We start from the raw sequence: 12,075 nt of genomic DNA, 5'->3' as shown, positions 1-12,075 counted from the left end.
TCATCAATATCCGTACTTCTGGGGACATAAAATTAATTACTTGGGTGTACAGACTGAAAACTATACTGTTACGGCAGCTAAGGCTATGTCGTAAGAGACTAAACAAAGGGTGATACAGAAACAGAGAAACTGGAAGCTCTTGATTATAGACATGGATAGTAAAATACAAGAAGTAGAAGTGTTTTTAGTCCCTTTAGGGCCAGACATACTTTTACCAACCAGAGGAGAAATTGTGGACAATAATTAATAAAAAGCTGAAAGAATTTGGCAGGGGAAAGAGGGCAACACTTAAGTAGGATATGTTGATCCTCCCCATAGAACAAAATCTTCTGATTTGAATGGATACTTTAGAGCTACACAGTTAAGGCTCATATACATAATGCATACAGAAGGTTATAAATCAAAGCAGAAAAGGATGATGAAGGAACAGCTGCAAAGTTAAACTGTACTTTTCCGTTATCATGGCAACAGTGTCAAGACGATCGTTCAGCTGTAATCCAGTTCTTTAACATAGCTATTAACCAGATATTCTGTTAATCTGTTTAAATAATACATTTTAAAATAAAGACGTTAACTGTATTCACTTTATTTATATCTGGTTAACAAATGTGTGAATGAACTAGATTACAGCTGAGAGATTGCGCTGAAACTGTTCTCCAGATAACTTGCACAGAGAAATGTACATAAGAAAAATCTGTTCAGACAAAATGTGGTAATTATTATTGGTTTCAAAGACATCTGCAACTAAAAATCACAAAGTGATTAAATGAATGGCAACTTAAAGCTATCACACTTTCTTGATTCCAACAGATTTCTGTTCTCTAAGGGTCTAGTGGAGTGTTGTTCATGTCACATGTTTTTCTTTTTTCTGAAGTGGTTAGAAAACACATTTGTGATTGAGCTTAGGCTTTCAATTAAATGTTTTCTAACTTTGTAAAATAAAAACATACCTGAAGTTATATACAACGGCTGTTCCCATTGTCAAGGATTACTTTCTCAAGCAGTAGACGACGCTTAAAAAAAAAAAAAAAAAAAAAAAAAAAAAAAAAAAAAAGTGTACGACCGAACAGATGTTTCTATGTTTCTAGGATGACGATTGTATCTTTGCAGCTGTCTTTATGGCTCAATAACTGTATGTGCACCATATGTGTATTTGCACACTTTTATTTTCTATGTATGACATAAGTAACTTTTTTACCACTACCTATTTATATTATCAGAGAAATACATGAAAAGACACTACATTCGGAGCTGTGTGACCGCATTTAAACTGTTGCCCCGATAACGGAAACGTACCAGTTAAACAAACAAGGAGACAGTACATTTATGGATGCGTATCCTTAAAGAAAACAACCATACAAAATATTACGCTCATAAAGTTGTATTAAGTATTCTAAGAACTAAGCCAACATGGGAACTGAGAAAGACTTTGCGAACTGGGATAACTGCAAGTAGGGATATAGAAAACAGGCAAGAGGGCAGGTATTTACTAGACAAATTTGGCAAAAGGACCAATGTACTGGAAGCAAACAGCTACAGAAGGAAAGGTAAAGTCAGATGAAGCCAAGCAAAAGTTTGTACTGCAAGTTAGAGACTGCCTTCCCTATCAGGGATTGATACACAGGCAAACAGAAAGGGACAGGGAAATGCTAAGTGAAAGACTGGCTTTGGTAGTTTTTTAGTCAAGTCTAGTTTAGAAGCTGTTTTTAAAAAGGAATAATTAGTAGGCATATACAATATTGCACAACTATAACAATCAAAGGAGGTTAGAAAAGATTAAGAAGAAAGGCTGGAATAGTGGAAGGACAGTTTATCATCACGTTACTAAATCATACAACATATTTTTTTATTAAAAAAAAAAAAAAAAAAAAAAACTATTTGCCGCATGTTCAAGTTCCAAACTGTAAACATGTCGAAAGTCACTGAACGTGTTAGTTGATATTCTTTTTTCGTAATTCCATTCAATTGTGGAATCGTGACACTGACAAAAACCACCAAGTCTGCAAGGGTTTATATCAGATGTTCGAGTTTCCAGACACTTGAACCACAAAAAAAAAAAAAAAAAAAAAAAAACACAAAAATCGACGTTTTAAGTTTTTGCAGGGGGGGCAAGCCCCACACCCCTTGCAAATTATATATTCCAACTCTGAGATCGCACTATAGTGAGGTAAAGGTAAATTTTGCAATCGTCACTGTACCGTGATCTCCAAAACATCAAGTTCCCCTAAACAAATGAGTCTGTTCTTTTGTTGAAAGTAATTTAAAATATTACGGTACAACATTTAAACATTGTCAGAATATGCATTTGGGTACTACATATTTGATTATTTGAAATTCTGCATTATGATAGTAAACCTGAAAGAACAACCGTATGCCTCACACTTAGTACGCAACAAAGTCCAGAAGGTTTAGAATTTGTACTTGGAAGTACTTGCAAAGGTATTTTTATACCTCAAGCAGACTTCAGAGATTTGTTTTTCTTCAGGTAGATAGCAAATGTTGGAAGTATGACAGAAAAGAAAGAGGCACCTGTGAACATTTTTGGGGAAAATTTAACCAGCTGACAGATTTTAAAAATTCATCTACAGAGTACTTTGTCAGAAATGTCAGAAAAGCAAATGGCTCTATGGAAATTATTATTTTTAGATGGGACACCATTTGAACTGCCTATACATAGCAAGGTCTTACTAAGTTTAATTCTACGGGCTGCCAAAAATGAATTTACTAGAAAATGGAGATCAAAATCTAAATCAACTGCAACCAAAGTACTGAATACTGCAAAGGAAAATAAAAAAATAGTAGAGAGTTCTTTAGAAAAGGGAAGGAGCAAATTACATAGAAATAAATGAAATTTTTGGGAACAACACATGCAGAATAATATTCAAGTGGAGGAGTGAGGTTTAAGGTAAGGCAGGAAATGGAAAATTTATGTAATGCTGGAGTGAATAATTGTTAAAAAGAAAAAAAACATATAAGTAACATATAACTTAGGAAATGTTAATGTCGTTTACTTTCTTTTCTATTAATGCATGTCTGCCAGTGTCTTAAGTGGAGCTCTTACAATATGTCTAAGGTAGGTATGAACCTTGCCTTGAACAACATTCCACCATCACCAAGAATGATGCAGCAAAGCAAATGAAAGATTATAGACAAACAACTGAATTAGCTTCTGGTGTCATTCTAGGGGGGTACTATATATATCAGCCTGGGAAAATATGGTAGACTGTCCTAACTATTTTGCCAGCAACAGCCTGCACCTATCCTCTAAGGCTTTTGTATATTGACTAAACCATTGTTCCACTCCTATTGTGCTTTTTTAGGCAACATCAATCTTCCCATGCTTCCAACATAACAAGAGAGACTCTGGTTAACAAAAAGATACTACTGCTCATTGTTGGTAGCCTTAACAAAAACTGTACTCATGCAAGCACTCAGACTACTCCATCAGTGCAGGGCGCCAAAACCTACCACACACGTTCAAGCCAACTGTATTAGATGAAGGCACAAAAAAAGTTGCGTCTACACATTCATAAAAAAATTAACCTCTACACTCGTTGGACAAGATAACAGCCTGGAACTCTTCCATGTCCAACTTACTACAAGCAGAAGCCATTATCATATCATTGTTAACTATGGGACCCCATCAACATCCCACTCAGCCCATACCTCTTACCTAACCAGTATGGCGTCCTTATGCATCAAGCCAAACACTATTCTCCTAGGAGATTTCAACTACCCTTGCATTAACTGAGAAACTTGTACATCTTCAAACATGTACGCCCAGAAATTTCTGGCCATCATCAATACAAACTCTCTGGACCAGTTACTCTACACCACAGCCAAGGGGAGATAAAATCCTGAATATGGTCCTTACCAATATGTGGCAGCTTTGCTCCCCAGCAACTGTAACCTCCTCACTGGTCAAACTGGACCACAAGTTAGTCATATTCACCTTAAGACTGAAGCAAAAAGCATCGCCCAATGCCTGGATATTCAGAGACTAAGTCAAAACTAATCTACTAAATCTGAGTGATGACCTGGCTAAATTCAAAAGCCCCTTCCATCTTGATGATCCCACTGCTTATGCAGAATCATGTACTGCTTTAACTGAAGTACATGCAGGTAACATGCACAGACATCTGCGACCCCCAAAAGTAAATATAACGCCAAATTTAAAAATAAAACACTATGGTGGAACCCCAATTCAAACAGGTTCTAGAATAAGACAAAAAATCTCACTGCATATAAAGACAGATTTAACCCTCAAGAAGCCAATAACACACTTGCTAAACTTACTGGACCCTAAATAAAATCAGCAAAACCAAGATATGCAATAAAAATAGCCACCCAGGCAAAGGATAACCACAGAGCCTTCTTTAACTAGTTTAGAATTCTCAGAAACAATGCCTAGCACCATGCAGAGCTAACAGTACAGGACATCACATACTTGGCCTCCGAGGATAAAGCCAATATATTAGCGGACACATTTATTTCAAATTCATCTCCTCTTTCATATATTCCCGATCGTATACTTGCATCAATATCCACCTCAAATCTTCAAAGAACAAGTCCTCAAGGTGCTATGGAAGGCCAAAAACACTATGTCTATTGAGCCATACAACATACTAGGCTGCTTTGTAGTTCAGCCTGAAACATGACTTCTCAGACCCCCTAAAGAGGCTATTCAGTATTAGCTTTGAGACAGGCTTTGTGCCTGATGAATGGAGGACAGAACAGCCATTCCCTTGCATAATGGTGGGGCATAAAAGGACCTAGATAACTTTAGCTCCATAAGTCTGATCAGCCTGATCCTGCAAGTCTATGGAAAGGATCATTATGGAATTAATAAATAAGGATATGGGTTACCTATAAACTTTTGACCCAAGCCAGTTTGGACTCATCAAGAGTAGATCCTGCCTACTAAACCTGTCTTCAAGAAGGTTACAGACGCAACTGATGGGGTGAATCAGTACACGCTGCAAATCTAGACCTTGCAAAGGCTTTCAACACTATCCTACACTAGGCAACACAGGTTCATAGGTTGGTACTAGGCTATTGGCCCTAAGGCCTATGCAAGCCTAGCCATAACAATTCCCTGGAAATTTTTTTCCACAATATTTACTTCTCTGGGCCCCTGTCTAGCAGGGCGACTGACATGATCCCTGGGGTGAATTTCCTATCTCCCATCCAATCATCAAGGTTCCTTTTGAAGAGGGCCAATGAGGTGCTCTGCTTGATATGTATGGGCAATCTATTCCAGAGTATGGGGAGTCTCTGGGTCAGGAACCTATCCCTCCAGCATGTTTTGTTCATTGTGATGATAAGGTTTAGATCCCTGGAGCGTGTGGCTCTGAGGGATTGGGATTTCTTTAAGATTTATGGGATTTCACAGATTAATTCTCCCAGTTAACTGTAAATCCCTATGTAACTATTTGGACAGCTCACATATGGAGCCCAGGAAATCAGTGTGTGTAGCTCTACCACCTCCAAAAAACTGACACTAATGATGTACACCAGGGTTCAGTCTTTGGGCCACTCCTCTGACATTTACATCTCAGAGGTCAAAGCTAATGTTAAGGGTTATGTATGGCCAAGTTTGTAGATGAGTGTAAATTTGATATCATCATAAACACCCTAGAGGGCACCAAAATCCTCCAAAAGAGCCTTTCCCAAACAGAAAACTGATGTTAAAACAATGAACTAAAACTAAATGCCAAGAAATGTATAGTTGTATTCTTTGGCAAGCATGACTTCACTTGTATCACACTGACAACACACTCCTGAAAGTTAATACAGTAATCAAGGATATGGGAACCTATGTCAATGATGATCTGTGCTGTGATCATTAAATATCAGAACTTGTCAAAGATTTGGAATGCATGGTTAACCTTAAAAAGGCCCTTGTGGTCATTAGCCTAGTAAACACCTGTGAGTCTATGAACCTATATCCATTTCTGTAAAGAAGACTTTTTTCATTGCACAGCTTAGATCTAAAGGTATGCAGCAGAGGTCCAGGGATGTAATCATTCCACTGTACTCAACTGTCATCAGGCCCATCATTGAATATAATGCCCCATTTGGTATGTGCCTGTCCAAACACTTGTCACAGATGGAGTGACCACAGTGCTAACTCAAAAAAAAAAAAAAAAAAAAAAAAAAAAAAAAATCAAGCTCCTAAATCACAAAAACTATGCAAATTGTTTCAAAACCTTCTCTCTCTACTTGGCATCATAAAGGCTACTAACAGGTGACCTCTGCCTCGCATACATTGCCTCAACAGACCTTATCCTCTCAGACCTATTACACATTCACAAGTCATGTGGTGGAGTGAACACCCCTCAAGGCATCTCAATCTGCAAGATAAATCAAACATGTTGGAGAGGCACATATGTATCACAGAGAATAGCTTTTCTATGAAACCTTCTTCCATGCCATATAAAGTGAAGTACTTATCTTACTCTACTCAAATGCAATTTAGACTAATGTATGACAAACCACAAATTCAACCCAGTTTTACACCCATGTCCCTCATGAATACATGTGACAAGTAAATGTCCCAACATATCCTTGTTCTGTCCATCTCTGAGTTATCTGTATACAAAATACAAGGGCTAAAAAAATACCATGAGAATAAAAGTTTAGGCCTCTTGAGATCTTCACATATCAACAGCTTAGTAACTACCTATAAATCTGTAAGCCTATAACTCTGCACTTACTTTTCTAGGCTTAACCTGAAAATGGCCTACCTGGATCAGTGCTCTACCCTGGTCAATGAATAACTACTAAAGATATATATATATATATATATATATATATATGCAACACTTCTGCTGACACACTTTGGGATGTTCAATCTCTAAGAGTATGCTGTTTTAGAATTGCATGCACTATTGCAGAACAAGCCAAAATTTACCAATTAGATGAATACCAATGGTTTTATTTTTTCTTTTACGGATACTCCCCACTGTGTGTCCAACATGATCTTTTTTACCCTCGTTGCTTTCTCTGATTTCTTGTTGACCTTCATCCTATAGCACTATGTCTCTTGCTACTTTCTACTGCTAACTGTTCATTCTCGGTCTGCTTCTTCTTGTACATCAATTCTGTTGATTTTTATGTCATCAGCCAAAAGACCTTTTATACCAGACATTGCACCGTATCACACAAACTATCACAAGCAATGCAAAGGCCTGCTTCCAATGCTGACCCCTCTAACATCTTACTGAAAATCATGCCTCTGTCTCTGTAGAATTCAATTACTACTACAATCTATGCTTTTTTTGGACAGTGTTCTGACCAGATTACCAGTTTAATTTATTTATTTGCACCAGCATGTAAACTAGACAACACAGATCTTTTTTCAGTAATGAATTAATTACAAACAATGACAATGAGTGGCCCATTCCAAGTCTAATTACAATAAAAAAGTGGTACTAAACCAAGGCATGCATACAATAAAAGCAGAAATACACTAACATGAAAGGGTCTGAGGTACAGCACGGTACTCAATATTGCTCAAAGGCAAAACAATGAAGACATCATTATATGCTCCACTGAATACAGACCTACAAGAGATTAGTTTGGGTGATAAAAACCTAAGCAGTGCTATTAACTATGTTACAGAAGTTGCAATCTAAGATGGTTAGAAAAGATAGTTGGGGAGTACCTTATAAAATAATGTACGAAGTGATGCAAGGGACCAGATGATGAATTGATCTGGGAAGCATTGTCTCCACTAAAAGAGTAGTGAAGGAAAATGTCTACTCGGTGCAAGAAAGGAAGAAATAAGGGGCAGTGAATGACTCACTCCAAGTCTGCCTAGTTTGTTTACTTACTTTTTGTGTAAGAATGTGTCAAATGACGTGCTAATCTCCAAGTAAGTCATATCTATAGCATCATACTGTTGTTGGCCTGGTTACCTAGTCAATGAATCTTGTTTGGCTTGACTTTCTGTTGTGAATCAAACGCTTTTTACGTTAATCTCCCCAATGGCTTCTAAATGTTCCAAACATTCACCAGTAGTTTCTTTCTTCTTATCTTTATGCTAAATTTTTCTATAAAAGTTTTTAAATTTGAGGTTAGGCTTAATTAAAATATATGTATGCAGATCATTTCTTTGCAAAGGCAATAACTACCCAGAATATTTCACATCAAACACCTAAGTGTTACGTGTCTGTTTTGTGTACAAATCCTCATATTAAATTTTTGTTGTGCACCCCCCCCCCCTCCACTGAGCAAAGGCCATGGGAGTCCATCTTTAGTCTAATTATGCCTTTTCATTTTATTTATCCTTTTTAGGGCTGAAGTCTGGGTGGCAAAAATACAGACACGGGCATGCCAGAAAATCAGCCCGCAGGGATAAGATTTTAAATACTGCACACTAACACCACTTTAATATGCAAGAATGATAAAATTTAAATTATTTCTATGTGAGAAGGGTTCATATGCTTTCAGGTGCGCCTTGCTACTGACATATGTTAGTACCTGCTTTCTTCCAGCTATCAAATCTCCAAGCAGAGTCTGCCTGGCAATGGTAAATAACGTCCCAGTTCCAGGACACAACTGTAACAAAGCCAGTTCAAATGCTCCTCTGCACCTAAAGCTGCTAATTAAACCTAGGCTTCTAGAGTTATAGGTAGAAACTTTCAGCCCAGCTTTTACTCAGTACATCTGTAAAGCAGCACAGTATTAGAGCTACTCCCTTTCTGCAAATAACTACAACCAAAACCAGACTTTTCTCCCTGAATTAACAACATTAATTATTTTTAAGTTCACATAACCTGATTCAAGGAAATCTTTAAAAGCAATTATCATGAATGCCAACACTGTTTAAAAAGTCACTAATACAGTGAAGATGTTATTTAAAAGTAAAAAGATACAATTCATTTAAAAGGCTGATTCTCACGCAGCATTAAACTGAGCAAAATTGTCCCAAGTCAGAAAATGCTGCTGAAAATAAATTATATAGCGTTGACGCCTCACAGTAAGACGCTGTCCGGTTCAATTCTCAGCTAGAGCGTCTTCTGTGTGGAGATGTGCGTGAATGGGCGTACCTTCGTTGAAGGTTGTGCGTCAGGGCTGGTAACTCGGTAAGTAAAATTCAACTACCAAACATTAGCAGACCGGAGTTCCGCTGTGGCAACCCCTAACCGGGAAAAGCCGAAAGACACAACAACATTTAGTACAGAAAATGAAAGGTGTATTTTAAATGTAGTCTATGCCAAGACTTCACACACACAAATCAAATTATAACATTTAATGAGTCCTGCAACTGGAATGTTGTAAACAAACTAACAGTTGCACAAAACACAGCATCTTCTTTACAGAAATGTATAAGTATGAATGCATGACAATTATGAAATAAGGAATACTAGAAAGCATCTACCTGTACTCGGAATATTTTTACATCTGGCCCATACAGCTTCATTTCTTCTGGAAAGTACTGGAAAGTGTTGATATATGGAATATGGCCTTCTGTAACAAACCTACATGAAAATGGACAAAAGCATAAAAGTAAGTGAGGTTAACAAACTGTTGTATCAAAAAAAGAACCACGCAATGAAATGCATAAAACACATCCATCCTACAGAAAAACAACAAAATTGCAAAGCAATACATTTTTTTTTCTGTTACTTATTTTACATTTGTTAACTGGACAACCTTTTTCAGCCATGACCTGGGTCTGAGAGAGAAAATAACAACAAAATATACAATACAGCATACAAGAGAAAGAGATGAACATGAAATAAATGGAACCTTGCTACAGTTAAAGCAACAAGAAACATTTAAGACAAAAATACATATTGAAGTACAGTGATATATATATATATATATATATATATATATATATATATATATACTACGGTACAATACATACAAAGGTTTAGCTGATTTAAAGTTTAAGACTGTAAAACCACAATTTAAGCAGTGTTTCTACCAGGCTTCCAGCGCAACATGTAGAAAGAGGCCCAACTGTGAATTCAATGTGAACTAAATACATAAAGGAGCCATTTTAGAAGAACAATGAGTACAGGTTACACTGCATCTCAAATCAGTTGCATTTATTTTCTTTTAGAGGTGCTGCTTCAGTGATTTTTTGCAAGCATTAAGCTGTCAATATTTCGGGTCTATATTAGAACATTCAAAATTTCAAGTGTTCTAATATCGAACCCTATGAATCGAAAATTTAAAACATCGAACATTCAGAACAGCAAATTTTTTCCTAGGGAAAAATTTGCTTTTCCAAAACACACACACACACACAACACAAGCACACCAAACAAACAGCAATCCACACACACAGACCTACACTCTTACACCTAACCCTACACTAAACTATACATACACTACTAACTATCCACTTACCTTAACCCAAACCCTAACCCTAATGTCCGTCACAATCGCAGTCACCTCACCCGCACCCTAACCCTAACTCACCTACCCCGCCCTAACCCTCACGTCCACACAATCGCACATTTACCTGACCCGTGCCCTAACTCACCTAACCCGCCCTTACCCTCACGTTCACACAATTGCACACTTACCTGAACCCGACCATTAACTTTCCACCACAGCGCTGAAAATACCGAAGCAACAGAAAAGGACAACCAAATTCTTTCCCTAGGAAAAAATTCGGTTTTCTGTTTCTTCGATATTTTCAGCATACGCTGAAAATGGGTCGATATTAGAACACTTGAAATTTTAAACGTTCGGTGTTCTAATATAGACCCAATATTTCTGATGTCTTCAGGAAGACTGTTCCAACTGGCAGGTGCTATTTTAGAAAAGTCTTTTTTGAAGTGATAATGTGTAAGCAGGCTGAAGGAACCGAATGCAGATGTTATTCCTGACTAAATATTTGACCTTTGATAATTGTGAACAGTACTTGTGAAGAAGCTTAAATGTGGTCTGTCCCTGTGGGGCTTACCTTGCCCCTGTCTGCTAGGTGCAGGAAAAGACCTGTGCTTAGAGGGAAAATTCCTGCTGAATCTAGGAGGTTGAACCTGAAAGAAATCTTTTACTGTTTGCATTGATTTTGCTTTGTCTTCCATCTTTTTAAGCACCTCTTCTGCTCTTTCTCCAAACAAGCGATCTTTATCCAAGGGTGCATCAATTAATTTAGACTTGACATGATCAGGAAGAGGTTGTTCTTTCAACCATGCATGTCTCCTAATGACAGATCCAGACACTGCTGCCCTACTTGAGGCTTCTAGTGCATCATATCCACAGTGTAAAGAGTGTTTTGCCACTCGACAAGTAGAGTGCAGTAAATCTGCTAGTTCTTTAGAATTGGTACACTCAGGAAAGGTAGAAATCTTTTGCTTTAATAGTTACAAAGTGTGTTGTTGATATTTTAACATATGCAACTGACAAGTTGAGTGCTCTGATATCTACGGTTACAGAGGTGTAAACTTTTTTACCTCATCAGAGCTCTGGCATCCTTGTCAGAAGGAGTAGGATTATTTGCAGAACTAGCCCTAGCTCCTTAAGGTTCCTGTGTAATGACCTCCGGGTTTGCAGCAGGATTTCTGTATGGGTATTTGTGAGAATCCAGTACTCTGTAATACCTGTCAGGTTTACTGGGAGCAGGTGGGAGGGCGTTGGGCTAAGCTGGATTCATGGAAAACATCATCCACCACTTCTAAGATAGGGGGGATGCCCAGGGGTCTGTGCTGGGGCAGGTCTAGAAACTCTCTTAGCCTTTTCTTAGACTAAGGGAAGTTCTGAGATTCCAAATGGAAATGTTTCCTGAGGGTAAGGGTTTCCTAAAAGGAAAGGTCTTCTGGTGGGGAGGCAGAAGGAATGGATTCCTCTGCATCTGAATCCTCATAAGCAGTCAGAGGTTGTTGTTCCTCTTCAAAATCTGATTAATCAGATTCCTCAGAATCCTGCTCTGTCATTAGTTCAGGAGAAGGGTGTCTTTTCATTTTAGAAGTTGCGGCCTGACTTCCCCTGATAAGGGAGATAAGATCCTCCACCATCTTAAGCATTTGGGCTTGGGGTGGTGGAGCAGGAGTAAGATGGTGGCTAGAGGTAGATTTTTAGGAGTGGCCTGGCGTCTAGGCTTAAGAGTAT

General features: G+C 37.9%; 1 protein-coding gene across 3 annotated transcripts in view; it reads right to left on the bottom strand.

The window, feature by feature from the left end:
- The window catches only part of TAF1B (TATA-box binding protein associated factor, RNA polymerase I subunit B), a 1,822,186-nt gene that overhangs the window by 1,200,113 nt on the left and 609,998 nt on the right, over positions 1-12,075 (bottom strand). For all 3 annotated transcript variants that reach the window (XM_044079209.1, XM_044079201.1, XM_044079215.1), the window contains one exon: positions 9,386-9,485. In XM_044079209.1, the coding sequence (XP_043935144.1) occupies positions 9,386-9,485 (100 nt within the window). The remainder of the gene's footprint in view (positions 1-9,385; positions 9,486-12,075) is intronic.

Source organism: Protopterus annectens, chromosome 1.part1 (assembly GCF_019279795.1).
Source record: "Protopterus annectens isolate FY-2018-M chromosome 1.part1, PAN1.0, whole genome shotgun sequence".
NCBI classification, from domain to species: Eukaryota; Metazoa; Chordata; order Ceratodontiformes; family Protopteridae; genus Protopterus; species Protopterus annectens.
The sequence above is the reverse complement of the archived record's forward strand: the minus strand, read 5'-3'. Positions and strand labels throughout refer to the sequence as shown.